A 27,649-nucleotide genomic window follows, 5' to 3' on the forward strand; every position below is an offset into this window, starting at 1 on the left:
TTTCCACCACATTATTCCTAGATTTATTTTTCTGTTGGTAATATTCATTTTTGTTTTAATTTCAGGAGTTTGCTATGAACCAGTCTGTACTGGACGAACTAATGGAATATATCAAGATACCACCCATGCCTGTCGTCGCTCTTACTCATGCTTTTCAGGGCGGCTAGTTAGTATCGATAATTGCCCGCCGAAACATCTACACAACGGCATGCAATGTGTCAGCCAAGATTTGGTAATGTGCGATCTTCCACAAAACACGGCAATAGCGTTTCCCTTTTCTGGCGACAACCGATGCGTGGGTAAAGAAAATGGACTACATCCAATCAACAAATGCAATGAATACATCAAGTGTCGTAATGAAGAAGTCGAGAATGTAAATCGCTGCCCTGAAGGTTACCTCTTTAAGGCGGAGAGCAATAAGTGTACCTTGGAACGATTTGTGACGGGTTGCTCTGAAGAAAATTTATTACCGAGCAATGAGCTATTGTGCAGAGAAAAACGTGATGGATCCCACTCTGATCCTTCGTCAGAAGATTGCTCCACCTACATCACATGTAAGAGTGGCAAGTTCGTGTCACAGCAACAATGCGGCCAACAGGCGGTTTTTGATGGCTCGAGTTGTGTGCCAAGCATTCTGTTTCAATGTCGATTCAAGGCAGATCTGAAAGCTTACGAGGATGTGTGCCGATCAAAACCGAATGGATTCTATAACAGCCCCCAGCACGGTTGCAACTACTATGTACGTTGCATGGGAGAGCGGGGCGTTGAAATCCACCAATGCCCAACCGGACAGTATTTCGATCCCGAGGATCGAAATTGTGTATTTGAGAAATTCGCCGATAGACAAAAGTGCGTGCAGAAAGGTATTTCGCAGGAGTGCAGTGGCAAGACGACTGGTTTCTATCCCGATGCTGGTTGCCAATCGTATTTCCACTGCTATAATGGCCACAAGACACAATACAAGTGTTCTTCAGGAAAAATCTTTAACGGCGACAAGTGTGTTCCTAAGTCGCAGTTCTCATGCAATCTTGGTGCAGATGAATTCTGCCTCAATCGTTCTGACGGCTATTACAAAGATTCGACTAGTGGCTGCCGTTCCTTTCACTACTGTTCCAGTGGCCATAAGATCACCTATCTGTGTGAAGATGGACACACCTTCGATGGCCAGAAGTGTGTTCGTTTGAGCCACAATAACCAATGCCGCACGGACTTCCAATGCTACGGCAAGTCCGATGGGTATCATGCGGATGTCCGTTCAAATTGCAGAAATTACGTTTTTTGTAAGAACTATGAGAAGATCACTCAACTGACATGTCGCGCTGGCAACGTCTTCAACGGACAAAAGTGTGTCAGCCCCAATGAGCATGCCTGTCCGAGTTTGTACAATTACCGTCAGTTGAATTGTATGCCACGGCAGTGCTTGGATCAACAATGCGCTACTGATGGATTCTTTCCAGATATCGATTCGGAATGTAGGTCGTATTTCTTTTGCATAGGAGGAAAGGCGTCGGCATTGACATGTCCGCCGGGGAAGCTATTCAATGGCGAGATATGCGTTACGGAGGATACATTTACGTGTCCTGTTTATTGTGATACAACCTCTAATACGGGGATAATGAGTTGTCCACTGGGTGGACTTAAGTAGATTTAATTATTTATATATTATTGTATGTATGTTTATTAATTTATGCGATAAGCTCTATAATTTTGTCTTTTGTGAAGAAATTTAAATAATTACTCAAATAGAGTTCTATGTCACAGATATTAAATAGCTTAAGAGTTTAACATATTTATTTAACTTTATTATCTGTGGTTAATATTTTTAATCTAGGTATTATTTTTATTTTAATATTTAAGTTATTTTAGTTGGTAAAGCATATTATAAAAGTGAAAGAATACAGTGATTTATTTTAAGTAAGATATGTTTTTTAGACCAAGTAAAATTTGTATTGCTATTTTCAATTGGTAAAATAAGGCAGTTTACTTTTTTACTAATGTCAAAATGTTGTTTTCTTTTTGTGTTCCATTGGCCTCTTTCATTTTTAATTTGAAGTCAGATTTGCAAAATAAATTTAACAACAATGTAATTTTTATTTTCTATATATGAATTGTTTCATTATGAAAATAGTATCGAAATTTTTTTAAGGATAAAAATGTTAATGTTCATAAACGTCGGACAAAAATCAGAAATTGCTGCCACGAGAGCAGCATCAAAGGAGAGGAAGGATCAAATTTCGTAGGGCCTGGTCAAAAGAACGCGGTCCAGCGGGATGGTAAATATAGTTGCTAATTGCCAGAAAGTGATCAAGGCCAGCATTAAGAAATAGAACGCGACATTCAAATCGAAGTTGCAGATTTTTACGTCAAAACAGAAAGAACAAAAAAAAAACAAAGTTATATTTTTCAATACCAACTGCTGCTGCTCACTGTTCACAAAAAAAAATTATACTCAAAAAATCCTAACTTGTAATATATAATAAAGAGGTCAATTGGTTCGATTGCTGAATTATTTTTTGTTGCAGTAAATTACAAAAACAAAGAATAAACGATAGATTTGCCTTGAATTTTAGAACTGGGTCAAGATCGTCAAATGCTGACCGTATTCTGTTTGACGTATCATAACTCGAAAGGCAGCTGTGCATTTTAATTCCAAAGAGCACTGTGGTGTGGATTTTAAGGCAGACTTTCGAACTTAATTTTTGCTTTTCTCTTAACATCTTTGATCTCAAGCTTCTCATAATATGCTCTCTTCTCTTCTGCTTATAGTGCTAGTTAGTAGTTCCCGCCCTTCTATGCAGCGCAGCGCCTACCTTCCTTATTAAACCACAAATTGAGGTGCGGAAAACTCGTACTGTTTACCAAAACTTTTCGCCCGCAGCAAAATCGATGAGCCAGAATTAAAACTGACATTTATTAATTATTTCATAGCTATTAAAAGCATATTTGCAAATCTACGATCGAAAGAAAAATTGACAGCTAACCAGAAAATTGAACAACATTTTTGATCCCAATATCGTTGCCTTCAAATATGGGGTAATTGAAAGTCCCGATGAAAATTAATAAAATTGATAGAAAAATATTAAAGCCTAGTACATACTTGTGAACCATCTCGTGAACCCATACAAATTTCAGTTTTTGGTTCACCCATGAACTTGCTCGTGAAGCTGAGTGGAGAACAAAGTGGAGAGTTTTCGTTCACGGGCAATTCACGTGCAAAATGTACGGGAACTGTTGGTGAAGCTTTGACATTTGGTTTGTTCATGTTCACAACGTGTACTCACAAGTGTGTACCAGTGAGCAATGTCAAAAGTTCACTTTCTCCACTGGTGAACGTTCACTTCACGAGGAAGTATGTACTAGGCTTAACTATTAATTGATAGTTGATATTTTAAATAAGGATTGAAAAACTATACAAGTGTGATCATTCGTACTTAACCCAACACTTTACTGAATGCTGCCATTTTGTTGGTTTCACATTTATCCAACTCCATTTACTGAACACACCCTCATACGTCAAAAATGCGCCAAGGCGGGTTGATTTGATGGAAAAAACTGACTGACAGCCGGCGTTTAAAACAAAACGTTTTTATTCTTTTCTCCTCGGTCTCGGTCTCCGTTTTCATTTCATATTAATTATTAAACAAATAACATTTATTATTAAATTATAAAGTTCAAATCAATTGTTATTCTATGTGTGCTATAAAAAACTTTTTAAGTAACAAAAATTTTTAAGTGTGAGCAATTTATAAAGTTCAGTTTTGCAAAATGAATCAAACACAAATGATTGCACAAGCAGACTATTTGGATTATGCTGGCAGCATGCTGGAACGACATGATCTGAGAGATATCTCATCACCAGGATTACTAGAAGTGTGTTTCTAATCAATAAATGAGAAGAGAATTATGTTAAAACTATTCCTTTTCCCTCCTAGCTCACTGGTGTAAGTCAACATGGAATGGCATCAGCTAGTGGCTTGAATGACTATGACTATGAAAATCTTTCCAAACTCTCTCTCGGACACAAACAATTGGAACAAGTTACAACAGTCAACAAAATTCCCATACCCTCAGAGATATTAGAACATTTTAAACGTAGATTTTTCCCTTGGACTCGAAGAAAAGAAAAACTAATTCGTTGTTTGTCTTTCAGATATCAAATGCCACTGTATGATGGGATTATTTCCAGAAATTGGAAGAGCGTGGTTGACCATTGACTCGGAAATCTATGTAAGTTGAATTTGTTATTCTAGTCGTTTATGTTTTGTATTGGACTTTTTATTCCGTAAAGATTTGGACATATGAGCAAGCTCGCGACGTAGCCTACTACGATGGCCTCAATCACTTAATTGTCAGTGTTGGATTGGTCTGTCCAAAGGCTGGGGTATTTATTGGGGATGTTAAATACTTGCTTGTGCTAGCAACATCGACAGAAATCATCGTTTTAGGTAGGATTTCAATTAATTCTCCCTCCATTGAAGACTGTTTAAAAAGAATACAAACATTATTTCCAGGTGTAACATTTGGTGATTCAACGAAAACCATTTCATCTCCAAGTAGAAACATGCAGAGCGTGGCTACTTATGAAGAAATGCAACTGATGAACAAACCTATCTTCATCCTTAGCACAGACAATATCACCATAAATGTAATCCAGGGTAGCAACAACGGCCGAACCTTCCTCGGTGGGCGAGATGGATGCCTGTATGAAATCTACTATCAAGCTGAATCAAGTTGGTTTGGAAAGAGATGTAAGAAAATCAATCATTCACAGGGTATTGTCTCTTATATGGTGCCAAGTTTTCTTAAAGTGTTTTCGGTTAGTTCTTTGGAGTTATGAGTTTTTTTTTTCTTTAAATTAATTGAGAATTTTCTAATTGTTTCTTTGTAGGAAACTGATCCTATTGTTAAGATTGCTATTGACAATAGCAGGCAGCTTTTATATGTTCTCACAGAGAAGGGAGCCATTGAAGCATGGGATATGGGCGAAGATTGTAATTCAATGCGGCGGGTGGCTCGATTGTCGCAAAATGAAATTGCTTACGCATCAAGCAACATAATCAAGTAAGATATATGAGTTGATATAATTGGTTTTATAGGAAAGCTTTTTCTTCCACAAACTTAAAATTCGGGTACTAATATTTAAAAAAAAGTAATGTATGGAATTTGACGTCGTTGTTAAGTTCACAATGGATACATTTGTAGAGATGGGTTTCTTAAAGCATATTTGCGAGAATCGGGCAAACGTTTCGGCTTAAACCGCAGCTATGTTGGTCTTAAATTTCTCTTAAGACGCTGGCTTATTGACATAGACAAATGTTCTCACATCATCATGTGCTCCGCAACTGAAATTTGATCTTGGCTTTCTTCTTACGGGGCTTACGTTTTCTAATAAACGAGATTGAGATTTGTATCTATTAATAAATATGAAGTCAAAAAGTTTACAGAATTGAGTAGGGACATAACGACAAGAGTTGGCAAAGATCAGGACTGCTGAGATAGGATTTGCTTTAAAATTTCCAGCTACCAAACAACAAAATGAATCAAGTCCTTTCTGAGGACCTCATGTACTTCTCGGACTCTGAGCACATGGCTGTACACTTTGTGAGAGAGTGATGTCATTAGAGAAGTGCTACTTATCCTTCACCAGCTTTAAAGGTAACCCTCTAACCTAAATCTCGACAGTATCAGCCAAAGTCACTTTGACTCGGAAAGATTCTTATGTCAATAAACCAACGAAAAAAACTACGAATGAAGGAAGGCTATGCTCTAAAAAAGAACTTTAGAAAGCCCATGTCATGAACTTATGGTCCAAATGAGCTCAATCTTTAAAATTGGACACGTTTGAGTTGCGTAAAAGTAGTTGCTTGGAAACACAAATGTACGGCTTAAGAAAAAACTGTCCCAGTGAAATGAGCCAAAGACTGGCTTTTCTTTAACACTGAAAATATCCGAGGCTCGAGATCATTTCAAATTACTTTTGAATCTAGGACCTTTGGCACCCTTAATTCATTACGCTTAGCCAGCACATTTAAATAATACAGTCTGTCAAGCAAGAGCGTGGTCGTGTTAATTTATAAAAAAAAAAATTTATAAAACTTTCTTATTTATATATACATTGTACACATTACAAACAATGATGTAATTTTGTCAATAATGTGTCCAGTCACAACCGGCGTCGATAATTGCCTGGCATCTCCGAGGTTTTGTTTCTACTAATTTGACGGCGCATTCTAGTAGCAAGGATCTCCAGATCCGACGAATTTCGTAAGACAACTGCTTTAAAGTGTATTGTGCGTCTTCCACGAAGCTTCTGTTTAATATATGCCCACACATTTTCCATAGGGTTTGCATCGGGCGACTGCGACGGCCAACGCAATGTAATGATTCCAAATTGAGTCTTGCACTGAGTACAGAGCTTGCTAGGGTATTTAGGATCGTTGTCCTCCTGCAGAATCCAATCTTCATTTTTTGTGATCAACTATCGTTTGGTAGAGGGCAGTTTAGTTTTGTAGATTTTTATCATTTTCTAAACCTTTTGCAATTAATTTTGATTGTCCTTGCAGCAATGTTAAAGCAGGATTCCGCGAAGACAGATTAACTATTTGTTTTCATCGTTTTTGTTCACTTTTCCTATCGAACCACGTTCTGGTAAATCATCGACATTTTTAGCCACTTTATATCGCTGTATCCACTACTGTACAAATGCCTTTGACTTTCTCATATATTTAGCAGCCTCTGATCGCGACATTTTGGTACGTTTCGGTTGAATGCAAAGGAACACAGCCTCGTAGCGCTACGCGTACTTAGCACTCATGGCGTTTAACGTGATTCTCTTTCAAAAGATCAACGACAACAGAACTTTTGTTGAATATTCATCAAGGACAAGGTTTCCCTCTATTATCTCTTGAAGGAATTATAGCGAAATCTTTCAATAACTGTCGGTAATGTCGACCACGCTCTTACTTGAAAGGCTGTATGCTGGATTCTGATATAAACCTTCAGGAATTGCAAAGAGATTTAAAATTTCCAATTCTTGCCAACTATCGTGGATTCTCGTTTATGCATCAAAAAAGTCTTCATAACAATTGTAGTAAAATTTTTCTAAAAATCAGTTTGCCCTATTTTTAACTAAATCATAAATCATAAATTTTACAAGTATCTAGGAGTAATAACAACCAGTAACCGCAACATAAATACCCATTTTTAAGAAAGACATGTGGAAGCAAAAAGTAACATTATGTGAAATAAAAGGTTTCTTTTAGCAGTAGCCAAATCTGTAATGTTAAAATATGTAAAATATCTAAAAAAAACTATTGAAGTATTTTATAAAAAGATGGCTCCATTTACCACCTAACAACATGATTACAATTGAAAAAGTGAGGCCACTTTTCACTAAGTTACCACACTGATATATGCCACATGAAAGACGAAACAAAACTTCTATTATAAAGAATTAAAAGATTTTACAAGTAGCTGCAGAAACAATTTTAACCTCTTGCAAGAAGATGAAAGTTTCCGCAAAGCTGATCTTTGTAATCTTTCCTGGAAGGTTGATGATCATTTTAGACTATAGAGCAATGTATAGCCCTCTCAACTACAATTCGTGTGAGCTGAATTATATCCGAAACGACAATGAGTTTGAACTTATTTTAGGCATTTTCAAAATTAGAGGGGAGCTGATTAATTTGCACTTCAGACCGCATCGTTAAGATTTGTAATTTATGTAATTTTGAAGGAGGATGTGAAAGGAATCTTTAACAGCAATTTCAAAACAGAAGAAGAAGAGCTAGGATTACTCAACTCAAGTGGCAATGGCATTAATGAATTTTTCCCTTGTTTGGTAAGAAACTACCTTTCTAACCGTTCAATACAAGTTGTATTGGATGGCTTTAAGTCTTGTTTCACTCTCTTCCTTATATTCATAAACGATCTCTTGTCTGCCACTTCTAATCCACTGCTCACAGCTTTTCATACTCGTTTTTAGATTCACATCCTTGTCCAACCCCTGATTGTTTTTATGCCCAAAGCAGGTAAATGCTCGCAAGTCAATCCAAAATATTTACGACCTATAAGTCCATCATCATTCCTTCTTAAGACCTTGAAAAGATTAATTGATATCCATTTAAGTGCAAGTATTGATGACTTCTGTCATCGTCTGATATTGCCTACTGTAAAGGTAACTCGGTGGAAACGGCGTTACACACCTTAGTACGCACCATCAAATAATCCCTCCATCATAAAGAGTTCACTATGGTTGCTTTCCTTAACATCGAAGGTACCTTTATAAAAGTGGACACATCTGCAATCACATTTTCACTAATATCTCTAAACGAAGAGAGTTCGCTTGGGGAGTGAATTCATTTAATTTGACTAGTAGAATAATTAACTCAAAACTGGGCAACTCTTCTGGCAGTCGATTCGTTACTAGTGGGACACCGTATGGAGGTGTTCTATCCCCTCTCCTCAGAAACCTAGTGGTGAATGAAATCTTAATTAGTCTGGATGCGGAGGGCTTCAGAGTGATAGCCTATGCGGTCGACCTTGGTATAGAGGTTTCAAGAAAGCATTTTATCACCTTAAAAGAACTCTTACAAAATGCCTTAGACAGACTAATACTTTGGCCTGATCGGTGTGAACTGAGTGTTAACCCACACAAAACCGATTTAGTCTTATTTTCGAGGAGATATAAAATTCCATTTGTCAACCCTTCATATATTAAAGGAATCCAATTAAAATTCTCAGACGAGGAACTAAATTGGAAACACAATGTACAGAAAAAAATCAAAAAAGCTACTGTAGCCCTCTTTTCTTGCAAAAAAGCTATTGGTAATAAATGGGGCTTACATCCCAGAACCACGCATTGGCTATACGCATCGGTAATTAGATCGATTTTAATGCACGGTGTGGCAGTATGGTGGACTGCTTTAGAGAAAGCTATAAACCGTGACAAATTAAATAAAGTCCAACGTTGAGCTTGCCTATGTGTAAGTGGATAGCTTCGAACGACCCCATCTACGGCACTGGGCACCTTACTCTACCTAACACCTCTTGATATAAAAATATTAATGACGGGTTTTATAAGACAACATATATAATTGTTTTTTCTTGACCTAAAGCCCGTCATTAATATTTTCATCACTTTGAAAAGGTCACTTACATCAAAAACCTCTTAATATATTTAGCGAACAAATAGCTCTGCTATTCGCTTTAAAGCTTCGTCGCAGTGGATTAACAACAACATTGGCAACTCGGTAATTCTTAGGTATTTAGAATCAATTCCATCTGCTAACCGCAATTCGACAGAAACTTCCAGGTTTCTATACCTTCCAGATATTTCTGGGAGGATAGAGCATTCCTGGAAGACGAGTCAATCCATTTGTATACAGATAGTTCAAAAACAAAAGAAGGGGTTGGTTTAAATGTGTACTCTGTACGACTGAAATGAAGTCACTCACTTCGCCTTCCCAATCATTGTAGCGTGTTCCAGGCGGAACTTTTGGCGATAAAAAAAGTCTTGTCCTGGCTTAAAGAAAACGTGATACCAACATCTGATATCCGTATCTTCTCAGATGGTCAGGCCGCTATAAAATCTCTGGGCTATGTCTCTACAACCTCTATAACAGTCCATTACTGTCGATCACCTCTAATAGAGATGGTACAACAGTTTAATATACACCTTTGCTGGTTGCTGGGCCATAAATACATTCCAGGTAACTGTAAGGCAGATGAACTCGCCAGGAACGGTACAGTACAGCCCATTCTACCACGTTTATCAAATACTGGCATACCAATCACTACGTGTAAACTATTGCTAATGCAAGACGGTATGAAGAAGGCAAAAACCAGGTGGAACATCACCACGTGTCGAGGTCACAAAAAATATCTGGCCAACGCTAGATTCACAGTGATCAAGGTGCTTGCTATGGCTAAGAAGATCGCATATAAGCTCGATAAAAGGTGTCATAACCGGACAGAGTCTATTAAGAAAGCACGCCACGCGACAAGGCGTATTCTTAAATGACTTTTGCAGAAGTTGTATGGACGAATAAGAGGAGGAAACAGTTCTTCACCTTCTCTGTACATGCGGCGCAATTTTTCATGCCTTTTGTTGTTTTACCGATATTTTTAAAATCAATGTTCTGTCGAATACATTACATTTCTAAAACAATTCAGCCGTAATAATCGCACTTACAGGAGTAATTAGTTTACCGTTGAGCTCAATTCCGGATCTACTCTCAAGTATATGGATTTATTTTTTTAACCGCACTTTGAGAATGTGCGGTTTCCTCTTATCCCAATGCTCGCACTGTGTTAAGAAAGTATAAACATATAAAGTTAACTAATAACCCCTTGAGTGTCTGTAAATTAAAATCATTTTTTAATATTGTCCTAAAAAATAGCTTCGCAATGAGCAGTTAATACAGCTACATGACAGTGTAAGCTATGAGATGAGATACTCTGTTCTGACAACACACCTTACCTTAAAGATCTTCTCCAAAAGTCTGTTATGCATCTGAGACGGATTCATGTTTCAAACCCCTCTTTGTCAATTTAGATATTAAGAGATTAAGCTATATATTTTATTTCATATATTTTTTATTTTCTAGGACTGTTGATCCATCGGTTTTCAAGACCATCAAATCAATTTGCCCCCTAACTGCAGACGATTGTCAAAATCTCCATCTTCTCGCTGTAACTCAATGTGGTGTCCGTTTGTTTTTCTCAACAACTTCTCTCATCCAAAGTCATTATCAGCAACAACAACAGCAAATACTACAACACCAGCAACAGCAAATTCAACATCAACAACAGCAGCAACAAATGCCACCTTCTTTCGCCGAACAGAATAAACCCCAAGGCTTATATTTATTACACGTACGTCTCCCACCGGGTTATACACCAAATACCACCATAAATAAACCAAAACATGTGCATTCAGCTCATTACAATGAAGGTATACAAACAAAAATAGCAACAAATCTGTAATTTGTATTTGATTTTGATTTCTTCTTTAGGAACTCTTCTGCTGGTCTCAACTCCGCAACAAGATCAAGATATCCTTTGGTCAGTAAGTTCGGCACCTTTTCCAAATCGTCAGTTCCTAACCGAGTCAACGACTGTTCTGCCTCTGGACGGAATTGTTTGGTCTTTAGCTGAAGTAAAAGATCGGTGCAAAACCAAACTTACTTCAATCCTACGAAATGCCCAAAAACCCAAAAAAGTCGTACTCCTAACCAACCAGGGAGCACACATCATAGCGCTACTCAAACCAACTGATATCTTGCAACAGTTGTTGATAGCCTGCCATGGACCACATCATGAAGCGGTGAAGGCATTTTTCCAAGTTCTAACTGAGCGAGAAGCATGTGCAACAAGTCTGCTTCTGGCATGTTCTGAATTCTATCGTGGAACCGATCTAGCGATGTGGGCAGCTCAGGCATTTATGCTCTACGGAGGTGAACCTGGAATTCAGCACCAAATGATGATGGGTGGCCAGAGTGGCCAGAGAGGTGGACAGCATATGATGCAATCTCAAATGGCAGGCGCATCGGACCGTAACACTCCACAGATGTTTATGTCAACTCCAATGACAATGCGAGGAGTGCAGCAACAGGCTTCAATGCAACAATCCCAATATCCTTTAAGTCCAAGTAAGATATCTAGTTAATTATATTCTAGAGATATTTGGCCAATTTGTTTTTATTTCCCTTCTCTTCATAGTTTCAAGTCAAACGACATTGTATGGTACATCAATGCAACCGGCTATGAATGACATGGCAAGCATTATCTATTCGGCCAAGCATGACGGGCTCTACATCTACGTAGCTCGTTTGATTCGACCAATTTGGAAGAAACGGTGCGTCGACTCAAATCTCTGCAGCACTCTCACCCAAGAAGACTGTACTTTGATTCTGGAGGATTTGTATGCTATCAAGGCATTTTTGGAAGCAAATTCTGTGAATGAATTGTCCTGCATCAATCGTCCCTACAGCGCTCAATCGACCATGACAAACGGTTTCGGACATCTGCTGCAAAATACCAACATGAATGATCAGCGAAATGCCAACGAACAAGCTCAAGCAGAGGAGAAGAGGTCTCTAACGGCTTTGAATTACTTTATAAGTGAGTCCTAAGTTTGATAAATCGATAAAGAAAGTGATACATGTTTTGTTTCCAGAACACACTTGTGAAGTTATTGCTCTGTGGAAGATCCTCTGCGAACATCAATTCCAGATTCTCGTCAATCAGCTGACCAAAGAGCAACAGAGTATTTTGGCTTCTTGCACATTTCGGGATCTGACTTTGTCACGTGCCGATTCATGTGCTCTCTTAATAGTAGCTCTGATTAATTCCTACCTTAGGGATAATGCGAGTGTCAGTTCGGTGTCGACCAAACTCAGAGACGTCTGTCCAAATTTGTACCGTCATGAGGATGCTGTTTCATTCAAAGCCACAGAAATTCTCATGATGTCCAAGAATTGCAATATTCCCGATGAGAAGGACGAGAAATTAAGAACGGCTTTGCAGTTGTGTAAAGACGCTGCTCCGAATTTACCCTTGCCAAATATTTGCCAACAGGTAAGCAAGAATAATAAATTAAAGAACCTTCCTATCAAATCTTGTGTGTTCACATCTTCAGTTCACATTAGCTGGCTTCCATGAGGGAGTTATTGAGCTTGCAGCAACCTGTGCTGCTAAAATCGATCCCGAGGAGTTTGGTATTCATTTCTATAATAGTGACGAACCAGCAGAGGATCGAGAAGGATATGCTGCCTATGCAGCTAGGTGAGTGCTGAATGAATATCATAGTACCTCCCCAAATCTTCGACTTTCTTTTTTATTCTCCAGAATGAATTGTTACAAAGAGGTTCGACTTATGTTGGATCATGTTTATCAGACAATTTGCAATACAAGTGCCAATCAAGAATTTGCACGTACAGTCTGCCCTCCCGACGAGCAGAATCCCAATTTGGCGATAATGCGTATTGTGGCGATAGTTGTCCAAATCGTAGATCCTCTGTTACATGTGTGTATCTATGAGTGGCTCATGGCACATGATATGCTCTCGGAGTTGTTGGCCCTGGCAGAGCCAACGCTAGGAGAATTCCTCCGCCGAGCTGTGGTGCGAAATCCCGAAAACCTCAAATTAATTGATTTGCTTTGGAAGTATTACGAGAAGAATGGTCATCATTCGCAGGCAGCTAGGATCTTGGATAATTTGGCTACAACCCCAAGTGAAAATATTCCCCTCGTCCAACGGATCGAATATTTGGCTAGGGCTGTGATGTGTATGAGAAATGACGGAGTGGGATATTCCACAGTCAATGGAATTCTTCTCAAGGATCTGGAAGATAAAGTATGATAGAATGATTGAATTCCTCTTGATTTTAAGTGTTCATTTTCTGTTGTCTTTTTGTAGTTGGAAATCGCTCGTGTTCAGAAAGTGGTTCTTGATGCAGTTTCAGCTTTGGCAATCGACAACAATCCGAATGCACGCAAAGCTGTAGGTGATCTCAATTACACCCTTTACGACATCACACAGTTGTATCAGAACTTTGCCGATCCTTTCGATCTATGGGAATGCAAACTGACCATCCTCAATTGCTCTCATCACAATGACCCACTTCTAATTGAATCGGTGTGGGGCCAAATCTTGAACAACGCCGTCGAGGGCTCAGGTAGTCAGCAGGAAAAGTCTACACGACTTATATCAAAAGTTCAGTCGTTGGTTAAGGAATTCGGTGAATCGGGACATTGTTTTCCATTGGCATTTTTAGTCAGAGAATTGGAAATCAAAGCGTGTCAACTGAGATTGAGCGAAGGTGCCATTCCTGAAGCACTAGTCAGTATGGAATTAGATGTTGAATTGTTAATGGATTATTATGCAAGGTATTTAAACTTTTGTCGTTTAAAATTAAAAATTAACTATTAAATGCATTTCCTTTTTTCAGAATGATTTCAATGAACGAAAGAGTTTGGGCAAACGAAGGAAACGAATGGCATTTAGTGCAGTCATCTATAAAAGTTGTTAATCTTTTAGCTAATAGTGCGAATACCATTCCAACAAGATCAAAGTAAATATTATATTTATTTTTATATTTTTGCTCTGAATTTTTGATGCTAATAAGGTTCTTTTAAAATTAAGTGAAATGTGTGGTATATCTCTTCAACCTTTACGCGTCGGTATCAGCAAATGTGAGTGTCTTTATTTGAGCCCCTCGTCTTGCATATTTCCCTTCTCCTCTGAAGTTGTAAAACGAAATTAAAAATATGACCGATATTCTTTCGAGAGTTTTTTCCTCTCTTATAGCTAAGAACAAAAGTCTTCGCGTGTGCAGATGGATATCTTATCCATAAATAAACACACTTAATTTAGCGCTACAGTCCTGTGTGAACTATGGCTTTTCCCAACAAACTTCTCCATAGCTCAGTCCCCAGATAGATGTCTCCAGTTTCGCGCTCCAAGTGGGTGAGATCACTTTCCACTTGTGCGCGCCACCTGATTCACGGTCTTCCTCTACTGCGCTGTCCTGTGGCTGTGGATTCGAAGACTTTTCGGGCCGGAGCATTGGTTTCCATGCGCTCTACGAGATCCAGTGATGTTAGTCGTTAAACTTTTACCCTTCTGGCTAATTCTGCGTCGCTGTACGGCCCGTACAGCTCGTGGTTCCATCTTTTCCTCCACACCCCTTCGATGCATTCGGAACCGTAGATCACACGAAGAACTTTTCTCTCGAACCGACCCAAGGTACTTTCATCCGCTTTTGTCATAGTCCATGCTTCTGCACAGTATAGCAGGACGGGGATTATGAGGGTCTTATATAGCGACACTTTGGTCCTTCGGAAACAGCGGTTAGGAAGGGTTATTCTTCGTTTGACCCCAAGTGTTATTTTCTGCGTTTATAGCGGAGCCTAGGTAGATGAAGTCCTTGACTACGTCAAAGTTAAGTCTGTCGATGGTGATGTTTTGACCGAGACGTCGGTGTTGTAAGTCCTTCTTGACGACAGCATGTACTTTCTTTGGCCTCATTAACGGTTAAATCCATATTTGCCTCATCTGCCTCAATACTCACAAAAGCCCCATTGACATCACGCTTAGTTCTTCCGATTATGTCAATGTCATCAGCATATGCTAGGAATTGGACAGACTTTTGAAATATGGTGCCTCTAGTGTTGACGTGTGATCTCTGCATTATTCTTTCAAGTACGATGTTAAAAAAATCGCATGACAGCGCAGCGAAAACCTTTTTTGACATCAATAAGTTGTGTTAAGTTGTTTTCAACCTTTATGGAGCAGCGTGATTCTCCATGGTCATCCTGCACAAACGGACGAGTTTGCAGGGATGCCAAAGCTAGACATGGCTCTATACAGTTCGTCCCTGTAGATGCTGTCATATGCGGCCTTGAAATCGATGAAAAGATGGGGTTCTCGAATTGGTGTTCTTGGGTTTTTTCCAGAATCTGCTGTAATATGAATATTTCATCGACTGTGGACTTTCCTGGTCTAAAACCACACTGATAACAACCTATCAGGTTATCGACGATGGGCTTTAGACGTTCACATATTACGGCAGAGAAGATTTTGTAGCCGCTGTTAAGAAGAGTGATTCCTCTATAGTTGGTGCAGTTTAGTCGCCGTTATAAAGTCTGCAGAAGTGGTCCTTCCATATCCTCAGCATTAACTGCGATTCCACTATGATGTTTAAACTTTCGTGTTTGCAGACTTCGGTTCTAGGTTTATGGACTTGTGAATTCTGTTTCACCTGCTCATAAAACGTTCGAACTTTATTCCTGCTTTTGAATCTCTCAACATCTTCGACCGCACGCTTCTCATGCCCTCTCTTTTTTCTTCTGAGAAGTCGGTGTTCCTCTCGCCTCTTCTGCTCATAGAGCTCATAAGCAGCTCTTGTCCTTTTATGCAGCGCCGCTTTGAGTGCCTGTTGTTTGGCTGCATTTGCCTACCGACATTCCTCATCAAAATAGGGGTTCCTTGTTGGTGGCTGCTTGAAACAGAGCACGTCAGAGGCGGCTTCTCTGATTGGATCTTGGCAATGTTGCCACTGGTTTTCGATACATTGTGTTGGCGGCATAGAACTTTGAGAGAGGTTACTTGTAACTCGGTCGGAAAAGGATTTGGTGATCTCTTGCAACTGTAGTCGTTCGACGTTGTATCTTCTCCCAGCATTTCTCTGTTTTGCCTTGGGTCTGGAAACCCGAAGTGCTACCTTGGCTACAAGGAGGTAGTGGTCCGAATCGATGTTAGCTCCTCGAAAAGTTCGGACATCCATGATGCTGGAAGCGTGTCTAGCGTCAATCGCAATATGGTCTGGAGAACTCCAAGTTCCTTTGTGGATGATGAGGTGTTGAAAACGCGTACTAGTTACCATGACGAACTCGCATTAAGTTTTGTTAAAAAATGGTCTAAGAACTGTCTAACTCTTTCGTGGTCCGATAGCTTTACATGACTGCTTTCCGACCTCTACTTGAATATGCATCTCAAAAGAATAGGACTCAGATTCCTTCGTTTTGAAGTTCAATACTTCATTTGGGAAACTTCTTTAATCTTAACCCCTTTTATTGAATCCCTTAGCATCTGTTAAACCTCAACTTATAAGAGGCACGTAAAAAAATTGCAAACATTCTTTACAAACATCGGCTTCTCTTTATATCCTCTCTCTATAATTCGATTTCTTTCAAAAACCCTCTCCTCTTCTATTAACCAACAAACCACACTTCCTAAATTAACCTCTGACCCGTAGGTTGGTCAACTCGAATTCAAATTCAAATATCACCTCAAACTTCTTTTGACCCGCCCATTCATATATATGATGGTCTTAAGCATTAATTTCGAAATCCCCAAGAATTGTGCAAAACGATCGGTGTTTCCAAATTTTTGAATCCAAATAGCTAAGAAATTCCCAAAAATTCAGAGTAAACAAACTGATTTACGAATTTATTAATCTTCTAATTATATTTGTCTTTATTTTTCTCTTTTTAGAAGAAGAATTGTAGCTAAAGCTCAGGATATTGTATCAGCCTGTTTGAATTTATGTTATCCCAAACCTGGAACAGATCGTTTACAACAAGCTCTCAAAGAACTACAAAGTCGATTGCAACGAATTAATTGATTTTTGTTTGTTTTCAAATAAAATTCATACATCGCCACCGAGAGAGACGAAAAGAAGAAGATGAGAGACCCCAATTGAAATATAAGTTCTATTTTGTTTGATGATTTTTTTTATTATTATTATTTTAGTATATATTATATTTTTTTATGTAAACTAATTATTAATAATTATGTTGAATAAAACAATAAAAACAAAAAATAAGAAAAAAAAAAAACAATCAAAAAAGTTTAGCAAAATTGATAAAAATCAGCTTGTTTAATTTGAAATTTTAAAAATATCTGAATTGACTGAGAGCTAAGCTTTGTTTGGAAACAAGAATGTTTTTATAGGTCAAACAGGTTGGGTACAAAAATGCCACAGCAATTGAATTGGATCGCAAAACCTAAAAAAGAACAAATTGTTTAAAAAACATGTTTTAAATCATACAACGGGAATATTTTATTCAAAATATCATTTTAGAAGATCTAGAGGGATTTTACGACGTTTCTGAACAATTTGTGGATAATTTTTCAAATTTTTTCATATTCGAAATTTTAACGACCAAGTGTATGGAATTTCGTTAAAATTTCATTTCAAATTTCTTTATGACGCTTTTTCTCAGCTTCTAGTTGACATACAGAGATAATTTATATGTCAAAATAAGCGTTAATTCGTCAAGATTCGAATAAAGACACATTTTTATAAATCGGTTGGGAAACCGTTATGTAACGGGCAATTTTCAAAAAAAACTCATTTTTTTTCTTAAAGAGCCCTAAAATCGCAAAACTTATACCGACACCTATAACTTTTTTTTCTTAAAGGAATCCTAACGGGTGTACCTATCCATTAACACCTTAATCTCAAAGATCCATGGATGTTTGACAGAGTTATAACGGTTTTTGTGCAGACGAAACGAAAAATATCTAAATTTTCATAGGTTTACCTTGAAAATTTTAAGTTATGACTTTTGTAGGTTATGTGTACTTTATGATCAATTTAGGTTGCGGAGTAGATAAGAAACTTATTTCTTTTGTTTTTATCAAAAATACAACTGTAATCTGGAGAAATATAAGATTTTAAAAATATTTACTAGACTTTTTTGGAAAAAAAAACTTTGTAGGTTTGAAACGAAATTACTCACATAATGTTGATTTAGTGTACCATCTGCACATTATATAGATATACAATGGAAAGAGGGAGGTGGTGGAAATGAGAGGACAAATCTTATGGAACGAATGAATGTACCAAAGTTTCAAAACACAGCGAATGAATTTTGTTAGGTCGTGAAAAGCGAAACAACTCCAATCCAGTGCCCTGCCCTGGCTATGAAAAACTCGAATGCAACCCTGAAGGAAATAAGGCAGTAAAGGAAGGTCAAAGAGGTTGCACACACAAATGGAAGAGGAATCCAACCAACTTGGCATCGATACGGATAAGAATATCCAACCGTTTTTTAAACATTGTAATTTTTCAAGACAAATCGCACACAGAGACATCTAGTATGCAATAGTTGAACGAAGAAACTGTTACCGAAATTCCAATCTGACATTTCCTTTTGATATTTTCGTTATCTATTCGCTCTTACCTCATTTTTTGTAAACAAAGCAGAATAAATATGTTTTTTCTGCCGGTGTTCGGTTTCCGTGGTTTAAAGTCCACACAAAAAATCTTCTCAAGACTTGCATCGGAGTCTACAATCTTTAATTTATCATCAGGTAAGTGTTGTGCCTGGTGGTGTCTTCTTCCAAAAGACCGAACAAATTATAAATTCCAATACTTACGAAGGTTATGGCAAATGTGGGGTGTCGGTCATTCGTGTGTCAGGACCACAAACAACACAGGCTCTACGTGCTATTGTTTCTGAGAATTTCACTCCAAGAGATCGATATGCTACATTGAGATCCCTTTATCATCCTGTGAGTAAGGAGATGATTGACAAAGGACTTGTACTATGGTTTCCAGGTGAACATATGCACATTCATACTTAGTTTGGCAGCGAATAAAGTAGTTAAACTTCTTTTTTCACAGGACCAAACAGCTTCACAGGTGAAGACTCTTGTGAATTCCAAGTTCATGGTAGTTTAGCAGTAGTTGAAGCAATGTTCGATGCATTGGGAAGCATTCCTGGCCTGAGAAGATCGCAACCAGGAGAGTTCACTAAACGTGCTTTCTTCGCTGGCAAGCTAGATCTCACAGAAGTGGAAGGTCTGGCCGATTTGATTCATGCAGAGACTGAAACACAGAGAAAACAAGTAACAACACAATTGTACTTTGAAGTTTCTTTTTCACATTGACCTTGTTTGGACTTCCAGGCACTCCTCCAAAGCACTGGTTCTCTTTCGAAGCTATACAAAAACTGGCGGGAGAGACTCCTCAAGTGTATAGCTCATATGGAAGCTTATATAGATTTTGCCGAGGATGAGAATATTGAAGATGATCTATTGGATAACCTTTGTACCCAATTAATTTCCATTCGAGATGATATCCAAAGACACTTGAATGATCAACGTAAAGGTGAAATCCTACGTGACGGAGTTCAGACAACGATTGTCGGTGCCCCAAATGTAGGCAAAAGTAGTTTCCTCAATATGATGTGTCAACGTAGTGTTTCTATTGTTACACCCATTGCTGGAACTACACGAGACGTTGTTGAGTCATTTCATAATATTTGTGGTTATCCTGTTCTTTTTGCTGATACAGCTGGTCTCCGAATTGATACTGATGATATTGTTGAACAGGAGGGAATTAATCGGGCCAGAGATCGTTTACAAAAATCCGACTTAATTTTGCTTGTAATGGATGCAAAGGTGTTGAGTGATAAACGAGTTATAAACAAAGCTTCGTTTGAGAGTTTTAAGAAAGATTATCTCAAGGAATTGGGAATCACATCGGATATGTCAGGTGAAAGCAATCTTTTAATCATATTAAATAAGACTGATCTAGTCGGATCGGAGGACCTTGAAAACTTCAAGTCCTTGGATGTTGCTTTAGTGTCGTGTTTAAATATGGAAATTGATAACCTATTTCAGGAACTGGAGAAAAGATTAAGATTGATGTAAGATTTTATGATATTTGTTGACATATGAATCTTTAGTCTATTCTTATTTTAGATGTTGCCAACCGACAGCAGATAATCCACGTTTAACGAATTCCCGTTATAGGCAATTGTTGAGTAATTGTTGTGAACATATGAACGATTTTCTTAATAACTACACTATGACTAATCCGTATCAGGACTTAGCCATTGCGGCACAAATTCTTCGAAAAGCTGTGAAATGCATTGAACAAATAACTGGACACGTCAGTACCGATGATATTCTTGATGTGGTATTTAGAGATTTTTGTATTGGAAAATAAAGCTGAAAATATATTGTTCATTAAATGAGTATTTCTTTAATATGATATGAGGGAGATACGGCGATATGAGAGCTGCCGTTGGCCTGTTAAATGTTCATTCGTTGCCATCTATTTTCTAGAGCTACTGAACTTGGCTCTAAGTATGCCAGATTAACTCAAGTTAGATTTCTGTTTAGCATGCTGACTACACAGTTGCTTTATTGTGATGAATTCTTCATTCCACCGTATGCCATTGTTCTGTTGTTGTTGTAAAATTATTAAGTCAAAGATATTTGCTCCAAGCTTTCAGGTTCGAGACGACAAGGAAGGGCGAATTTCGGTTCATTCAAATGATCTTGATAACTGTATCTGGATCTGGATAACTGTAAGCGTTTTTTTTCACATGGAACCTAATTTGAGCTGATTCATTAAATAATTTAAAATTCAATTGCGGCCTTGAAATCAAAGACTAGATAGTTGGTGTAGATTAGTTGTTCTTGGGTTTTTTCCAGGATTTGTCGCGATGTGCATATTTGGTCTACCTTCCTGGTCTTAGAACTTACTATCCTATCAAGTTGTTGACATTCAGGCAGAAGATTTTGTAAGCGATGTTAAGAAGGGGGTCTCCCCTGGGCATGCTTTCTTCCGACCATATTTTAAGATAAGTTGGTGCATGCTCCTAACCAAATTATATCCAGCTTCTTTACAAGAGTTTGGCATATATGCCATAAGCTCCAGTGAATTTGTTAAACTTCAGTTTAGATATGACAATCTTTACATTGCGTAAGTCGGGATGATGGGATTGTTTGCATCCTGCCTGACAGCGGAATTCAGTCGTCGGTCGTCGCGATACAAAGTCCGCATGAGTGGTCCTTCCATATCGTCAGCATTGACTGCGGTTTTACTATCATGTTTCCACTTTCGTCTTTGCTGTCTTCGGTTCGCTCGTAGAACTTTTAAATTTCATTTATTCTTCTTAATCTCACTTTACATTCTGAGAAGTCGGTGTTTACATCTCTCCTACTTTAATAAATATGATTTAAAATCACGAAAACAAATATAAACCAGCATATAAGGGTTCATATATGCGTTTCACCATGATGTAATGGTTGGGCTCATCAGAAGATGACCATTACACCTTGTCTAGACTCATATTTTCCCAAATAAATGCAGATTCCATATAATCCGAGTAACATAGAGCAACAGTTGATGTTAGTTCCTCGGAAAGTTTAGACATCCATGACGCTGGGAATGTGTCGATCGCAATTTGGTCAATCCAGTTGACGGCAGATTTATCTGGAGTGCTTCAGGTTATTTTGTGCATCTTGAAAGGTGGAAAACGCATACTGGCGTAGCAGAAAAATTGATGATTGGTGTCGTTAGTTGAGATGATGAGAGAATGCACCCGTCGTATATGACTGACTCTGAATTTTTCATTTTGGTGTTCAACAAGTCTCTATACTATCATTTCTTTTAGAAAGTGCATTCCAAGGCTTCAAGTCTTCTTTCCTACACCTCTCAAAAGGTCAGCCACACAGAGTTTTTTTGCCAATCTTCAGAGCCAGTTCAAATAAAACAAAAGATTAAAAGTCGTTCATTGTATAACAGACACAAGATATTCTAGGTTAATTGTTTTTACTTACAGAATCCCACTTCAGACAACCAATTGTAATGGGGTCGGCGGTTTCTTGAACTACCAGCGATTTCCATTCAATTTTTGATGCCTAAAAACTGGAGCGCTATGTTAAAATAGTTTAATTCTTAACAAAATATTATCGTACCTGTTTTTTTTTGTTTGATTATTTCTCATAAATAATATATATTTGATTAAATCTTTTTAATAAAAACGGAATATAATAGTTTTAATACAATACAAGAATAATTTTCTCTTCTTTCTCTAAATTTAAACTTAATAAAGTATCTAAAGTTGCAGCGATCTTAACTAAACACTGATAGTTCTTTATATTTGAATTCTTTTTATGTCTTCCATACGAAAGTCCGTCCTAGGAATAAGACATTTAATTTAATTTTTTTTTGAATTCTTTAAGAAATATAAAACTACGCACCTTAAAGTCAAAATAGTTCGAACTTCATTCGGTGTTATTCGCCATGAAGTCATATCACCACTATTATCAGGACTCCAATAATCTGTTAGTTCGGAAATCTTTTCCAAATTTAAAATGGTGGCAATTTGTGATAATCGAGTCATTTTATCCCTAACCGACCACGATGTAGCTCCTGTGAGATACGAACCCAATGCTCGTACTTCCTGATCGAGAACCAAACCACCAAGCTGCAATTAGATACAATTCAGATTAACCTTATTCTTATTTATCTGGAATAAAATGTTTTTATGACGCACTCTGTTGAATGTAGACTTTTTGATTGCCCTCTCGAGTCGCACCGTCACCTCACTGGCTAAAATACTAACTAAAGCATCATAATTCCTCGAACTAAGGAGGTTTTTGAAGGAATTCAACAGTCCATCGATTTGCACGATAAGAAATTGCACAAATGTTTCTCCAGCTTCATATGACGCTAATTCTTCCTATTATGAGAAAAGAAACATAAAAAAGGAATAAGAAAAACTCACAAGATGTTAGATTTCATTTCCCACTTCTGACAAATGATGATTATAGCTAAGGAACTGATCCACCCAAGGATTTAATCTTGGTTTTATTGCACTCGACCGCAATTGCTGCAGCCCAAAATCAACGACAGCCTTCAACGAATCTCGCACCGTCTTCAATTCAGATATACAACTATCGATAATTTGTCTTTCTGTGGGAGTCATTGCGGGAAAGGCACCATTTATCTCTTGTTCCATTGCCTTCCATAGAGTTTCAATGTATTCCGTTGAGATGTCGGCGTTATTCAATTGAATCAAGAAATTCATTCTGGCCTTTTCTGAATCTGTAGATTGCAGTTTTCCCTGTTGCAGGGAGGTCTGAATGGCATTATAGGCTTGCGCCAAATCAATATAACCCGAAGGATAGCCACTTTTTAGTGGACCTTTAAGGGCATTCACAAAATCCCCATCTAGACATGCGGCAGCATTATTGATCACAGCACAAGTTCCATTGATAGATTGTGTGGTCAATGAACGACGAATCGATTTACGTATAATGAAGAATACATCGTCAACCATCGAGGAGCATTGTTGGCCAATTTCATAAGAGTCAAGTGCAATGGCTTTAAGGACTGACTCTTCCATGAAATATCTAAAAGTTTATCAAAATAAATACATTTAAATATGGGTGTAAAAGATAAACACCTACTTTTCAAATAGAAGATAAGTTCCAAGGAGTTCTTGCATTTGGCGACTTAAATCGGATTTTTTCATCATTTGCTCGAGTTTGTCGATCTTTTTGTTGATGTCTTCTTTTTCCGTTGAACTTGCCTCAATGTCGGCCTACAAAAGAGAAAAGAATATCATAACAGTCTCTTGCAGAATTTCTGATAATTAAGGGCAGTCAACTGCGAGGAGAATTGAATTGGTTAATCAATAGGGTTAGCGGAGCATGAACTTGAAAGAAAAGAAACGACCTACGATATCCTGTCAAAACTAGTTTACTTCTAGATTGATACTTTTCAGCACCATGAAACTTCCATACCGATCCTATATTCAAGTTATTGCTAAAAAAAGAGATGGAGTCGATTATGACTGTCAAAGCCTTTGGTTGCACAACATCTTCGGCCGTCAATAGGAAAAGGTGGAATGACTTGTTGCAAGAGGACAGAATAGAAGCCCAGTTGTTGAGGCGATGAAGATAACGCTGGAATAAAAGAGCACCGCTTCTCTTAGATGAAGCAGATTCACTTAAAGAGGAAATAAAAAGAATCCACTTCAGGCATATATTTAACGGAGGATGGTCTTCTAATTTTGTTAAGAAGAAATTGATGACAACCTCTTGAAAAATGTTCAAATGTTCATTAAAAAGGGGTGCTTCAATACGCACCCTGTTGTAGCCTTTAGAACTCGAGAATTTAGTTACTTGAGGCAAATACTTGCCACCAAAAAACTTGTTCATTATGTTCCCACTTACCAAAATGCGTCTCTTCATGAATCTAAAATACAACTCCGCCCGAGAATGCATAACCGTGATTTCTACAATTATAGCATCGATGTCTTTTGGATTCAATTTGTCCATCGAACCACTTCCAGATGGTTTTCTATAATGCCCAGCAACCTGTGAGCTCCCACCACCTGTCGAACGTTGGCTCTCGTTGATCTGAGTTATTTTTCTTGAGATTTGTCGATTTTTATTGAACTCCACGACCAGATTCTTAACTTCCGAATCGCATTCTCGTTGTAAAATCTCAATCATTTGCATAAGATAACCCGGTCCATAACAAGCATCAATAATGGGTTGATTGACTTCAACGACGCGAGCAAAATTCTCCATCAAAGTAGTGAGGGTGTCAGCGAATGCGACAGGTAGACGTTTTTCTGCCTTGGCCATGTCCAGAGAATTACGTAGTTCTTTCTGAGATTTGGCAGCCAATTTGGAGCAAATGTAATTTGAGAATTTGGCAATACCATCAGAGTGCCGCCCAACCAGAGGGAATATCTTAAAGAACCTCTCGATCGAAGCCAGGTCGTCTTTCTTCACAGCTTCGTCAAACTTTTTGAAAATCAACTCCCGTACATTCTCAGTAGCTCCCTCGAGGGTCTTTACAGCATCACTGACCGATGTCACAGAACCCTGAACATCATCGGCAGTTCTTTGCAGCAAATTCTGGTCCATCGACAAGAATCGACCTATGTGCCCAGCACACTTTTCAAAGTCCTCTTCCTTAATTGCAGCTATCACACCTTGTGAACACAACTGCAGATCAATCAAATCGTGCACTCTCTGCTGACACTCTGAGGCACGACTCCGTGCCAAATCCAATCTTCTCACCTTGGCACTAACCGACTCAGCCAACTGTGCAGTATGTGTTATCTGATCGTCGAGTTTCTTCGAATCATTGGCTATCATTGACAAACTGGACATGGCTCGGCCAATGCCACTCATTTTGGACTCGATTACACATTGTTTGGAGAGCACAGCTTCTAGATTTGCATTTATTTGAGCCTAAAAACAACAAACACAAATAAAAAGTAGGATAAGAAAAACATAATTATTGTTTTGTGATGGAATTTTATTGTTTTATTTGTTTACCTCTTTTTCAGTGATTAATCGAATTGCATTGTCTACATCGTTGGATGTTGTGATACTTATATCGCCTAAAATGTCTTTTATATCCATTTTTATTAAGAATTTGTTTAAATATTAAAACAAATTATCATTTATTTATATTTTTTCAATAATAATGATAATAAAAGTTTTGGGAGAATTTTTATTTTCTAATGGAAAAAATTTGCCGACTTGTCACTTTGCGAAATGTCATCCGAGTAAAGTTTATCAGCTGCGAAAAGTGATGCCAACAACTCTACCATATGTGTACACTAGGAATCAAAAGTCCTTTCTTAAAATCTTAAACCTTAACCTTGGAATAGTTAAACGCCAACAAATCCTAATTATAAAATATATGAATAGCTCTTTTGATTACGTCCTATTTTTTCATCATCATCTTTTGCTTCTTGTCATCGACAAGTATTTTTTACAAAAGAAACTAAGGTCATATTTTATAATTACTCACCGAAATCATTGTCCGCTGTCGATGGTCGTATTTATGCAGAATTACTAAAGTTGTGATTTTTTAATCTATAGTTTAATGCTCATTGGTTATTGGTTATCTCTTATTCATAGGCAATTTCCTAGCTGTTGTTTAGTAAAACCCCAGGTTAAGGTTGTGCTCTACAACAATTATACTTCAAATGACAAAAAAATACTGTTATGTTTCCAAAATTGTTATTTTGTGCTGTCATTTCTTAAATTGAATATCGAAAAAGTAAGTAAAACAAAATCATTTAAAAAAAAATCAAAAAAATAACTAACAACGTTTTATAATATTTTAGATCAACAGCAAAGAAAATATTAAACGCGGAAGGCAGGAAAACTGGTCGCAGTCAGTCACCGTCACATCAACATTGTCGACGATAAGGGAAATGATGTTACGATAATAATTTAAAAAAGGATATTGGTTCGATATGTGGGTCGTTGGCTATAATAGATGCTGTTAAAGGCAGGAGATAACCAGAAACAAATGAATGTATGAATGTGACTGATTCTATAACGAAATGATATCTTTTGTAGAAACCCTTGTCGGTAAATATAAATGGATTGCACCGTTTAATATTTTTCTTTTTATTGGTGCCATATTTTGCATATCACGATATAACTTAAACTCCTCTAAGAAATCTATAAATTCTTTAATTGCGGTATCAATCGACATTTTTCTGTACAGCAAGTTTGCGTTACATTTATTTGTTATGATTTACTTTTTCAATATTTAATTTACAAACACAGATCAGATATGGCATTTGACTGTGATAATAACTACTTAAACACAGTATTTCCTATGTTTATAGTTAGAACACATATTTAGCCCTAAACTTAGGTTTAGATTTATTAATAAAAAGCCTAAACTCTGGACTTGCTTAGTAAAAAAGTTAGCACGAGTTTAGCAAACATCTATGAATATGCCCTAAATTATTTAGAAAATAACTGTCACTTCTTTTTATTATAATAATATTTGTATGATTCAGTTATGTATAGAACAAAATAAAGACCAAGCTCCATCGGATGGTCCAAAAAAGCTAATGATTCGTTAGCTCTGTGGCACCGTAATTTTTAAAACACATATCGTCAAAATTCGTTCACAGTAACTGCCTAACGATGGTGCCGTCAGCCCATAAACCGCACTAAACAAACACTTTTTGTCATTGCATTGATTTTTCGACATTAACTCTTGTTTTCATTCGCCTAAATGCGTCAATTCTGCTTATTGACGAATCCACTGAAGTGAAAATTTGCCTCATCATTGAAGGTGATTTTGTTCGAAAATTGATCATCCACTGTTGCCATTTCTCGCCATCATTCTTACCATTGACCACGTTTGAAATGTTCAAAAGGCCTTACTGTTTGAGTCAATTCCACCTTTTAAGCATGTAAATGCAAGTCTTTATGCGAGCTTGAGAGGTGCAGACGAACTACAGCATTTTTTTCCGATAATACGGACATTTGGACTATTAAATTAACCGAAACAATCACGAATTGCACGATATTTATTTTGATTTTAATGCCCATTTTCATAAT

The 27,649-nt window shown here is 37.6% G+C and overlaps 5 protein-coding genes and 1 long non-coding RNA gene across 7 annotated transcripts in view; 4 read left to right on the plus strand and 2 right to left on the minus strand.

Moving 5' to 3' along the window:
- The window catches only part of LOC129952957 (uncharacterized), a 35,183-nt gene extending 33,150 nt beyond the window's left edge, over positions 1–2,033 (plus strand). Inside the window, exon 3 of one of the 2 annotated variants that reach the window (XM_056065953.1) lies at positions 66–2,033. In XM_056065953.1, the coding sequence (XP_055921928.1) occupies positions 66–1,645 (1,580 nt within the window). In that variant the 3' untranslated portion in view covers positions 1,646–2,033. The remainder of the gene's footprint in view (positions 1–65) is intronic. The other variant, XM_056065943.1, reaches the window with a different exon arrangement.
- LOC129953026 (small nuclear ribonucleoprotein-associated protein B) overlaps positions 1–27,649 on the plus strand; it is a 121,031-nt gene that overhangs the window by 74,336 nt on the left and 19,046 nt on the right. The gene's annotated exons all lie outside the window — the stretch shown is intronic.
- Positions 3,549–17,387, plus strand: LOC129952921 (nuclear pore complex protein Nup154). The gene is made up of 15 exons (XM_056065896.1): positions 3,549–3,870; positions 3,933–4,092; positions 4,151–4,227; positions 4,289–4,445; positions 4,512–4,816; positions 4,889–5,061; positions 10,608–10,954; positions 11,016–11,651; positions 11,722–12,123; positions 12,179–12,579; positions 12,641–12,786; positions 12,850–13,357; positions 13,421–13,890; positions 13,953–14,075; positions 17,000–17,387. The coding sequence occupies exons 1-15, from the start codon at positions 3,766–3,768 to the stop codon at positions 17,127–17,129; spliced, it is 4,140 nt and encodes a 1,379-aa protein (XP_055921871.1). The 5' UTR covers positions 3,549–3,765; the 3' UTR covers positions 17,130–17,387.
- LOC129953042 (uncharacterized) lies at positions 17,465–19,232 on the minus strand. Its single transcript, XR_008782447.1, has 3 exons — positions 19,093–19,232; positions 18,890–19,022; positions 17,465–17,511 (listed from the first exon to the last, which is right to left on the minus strand). It is a non-coding gene; the product is annotated as an uncharacterized LOC129953042 (long non-coding RNA).
- On the plus strand, positions 17,552–20,494 carry LOC129952980 (tRNA modification GTPase GTPBP3, mitochondrial). The gene is made up of 5 exons (XM_056065985.1): positions 17,552–18,823; positions 18,894–19,070; positions 19,137–19,360; positions 19,421–20,163; positions 20,219–20,494. Exons 1-5 carry the CDS (start codon positions 18,724–18,726, stop codon positions 20,463–20,465), a joined length of 1,491 nt encoding a protein of 496 aa, XP_055921960.1. The 5' UTR covers positions 17,552–18,723; the 3' UTR covers positions 20,466–20,494.
- Positions 22,240–25,844, minus strand: LOC129952937 (conserved oligomeric Golgi complex subunit 4). Its single transcript, XM_056065921.1, has 7 exons — positions 25,610–25,844; positions 24,491–25,522; positions 23,723–23,856; positions 23,062–23,665; positions 22,807–22,992; positions 22,511–22,737; positions 22,240–22,447 (listed from the first exon to the last, which is right to left on the minus strand). The coding sequence occupies exons 1-7, from the start codon at positions 25,694–25,696 to the stop codon at positions 22,405–22,407; spliced, it is 2,313 nt and encodes a 770-aa protein (XP_055921896.1). The 5' UTR covers positions 25,697–25,844; the 3' UTR covers positions 22,240–22,404.

Source organism: Eupeodes corollae, chromosome 1 (assembly GCF_945859685.1).
Source record: "Eupeodes corollae chromosome 1, idEupCoro1.1, whole genome shotgun sequence".
In the NCBI taxonomy this organism is placed as follows: Eukaryota; Metazoa; Arthropoda; class Insecta; order Diptera; family Syrphidae; genus Eupeodes; species Eupeodes corollae.

Bases quoted from the DNA above. Each gene is read 5' to 3' on its own strand.
- LOC129952921 (XM_056065896.1), top strand. From the start codon at position 3,766: ATGAATCAAACACAAATGATTGCACAAGCAGACTATTTGGATTATGCT. The intron at 4,093-4,150 runs GTAGATTTTTCC...TTTGTCTTTCAG, and splicing joins GATATTAGAACATTTTAAAC to ATATCAAATGCCACTGTATG. The intron at 5,062-10,607 runs GTAAGATATATG...TTTATTTTCTAG, and splicing joins GCATCAAGCAACATAATCAA to GACTGTTGATCCATCGGTTT.
- LOC129952980 (XM_056065985.1), top strand. From the start codon at position 18,724: ATGTTTTTTCTGCCGGTGTTCGGTTTCCGTGGTTTAAAGTCCACACAA. The intron at 19,071-19,136 runs GTGAACATATGC...CTTTTTTCACAG, and splicing joins ACTTGTACTATGGTTTCCAG to GACCAAACAGCTTCACAGGT. The intron at 20,164-20,218 runs GTAAGATTTTAT...TTCTTATTTTAG, and splicing joins GAGAAAAGATTAAGATTGAT to ATGTTGCCAACCGACAGCAG.
- LOC129952937 (XM_056065921.1), bottom strand. From the start codon at position 25,696: ATGGATATAAAAGACATTTTAGGCGATATAAGTATCACAACATCCAAC. The intron at 25,523-25,609 runs GTAAACAAATAA...TGTTGTTTTTAG, and splicing joins GATTAATCACTGAAAAAGAG to GCTCAAATAAATGCAAATCT. The intron at 22,448-22,510 runs GTGCGTAGTTTT...TCTTATTCCTAG, and splicing joins CGAACTATTTTGACTTTAAG to GACGGACTTTCGTATGGAAG.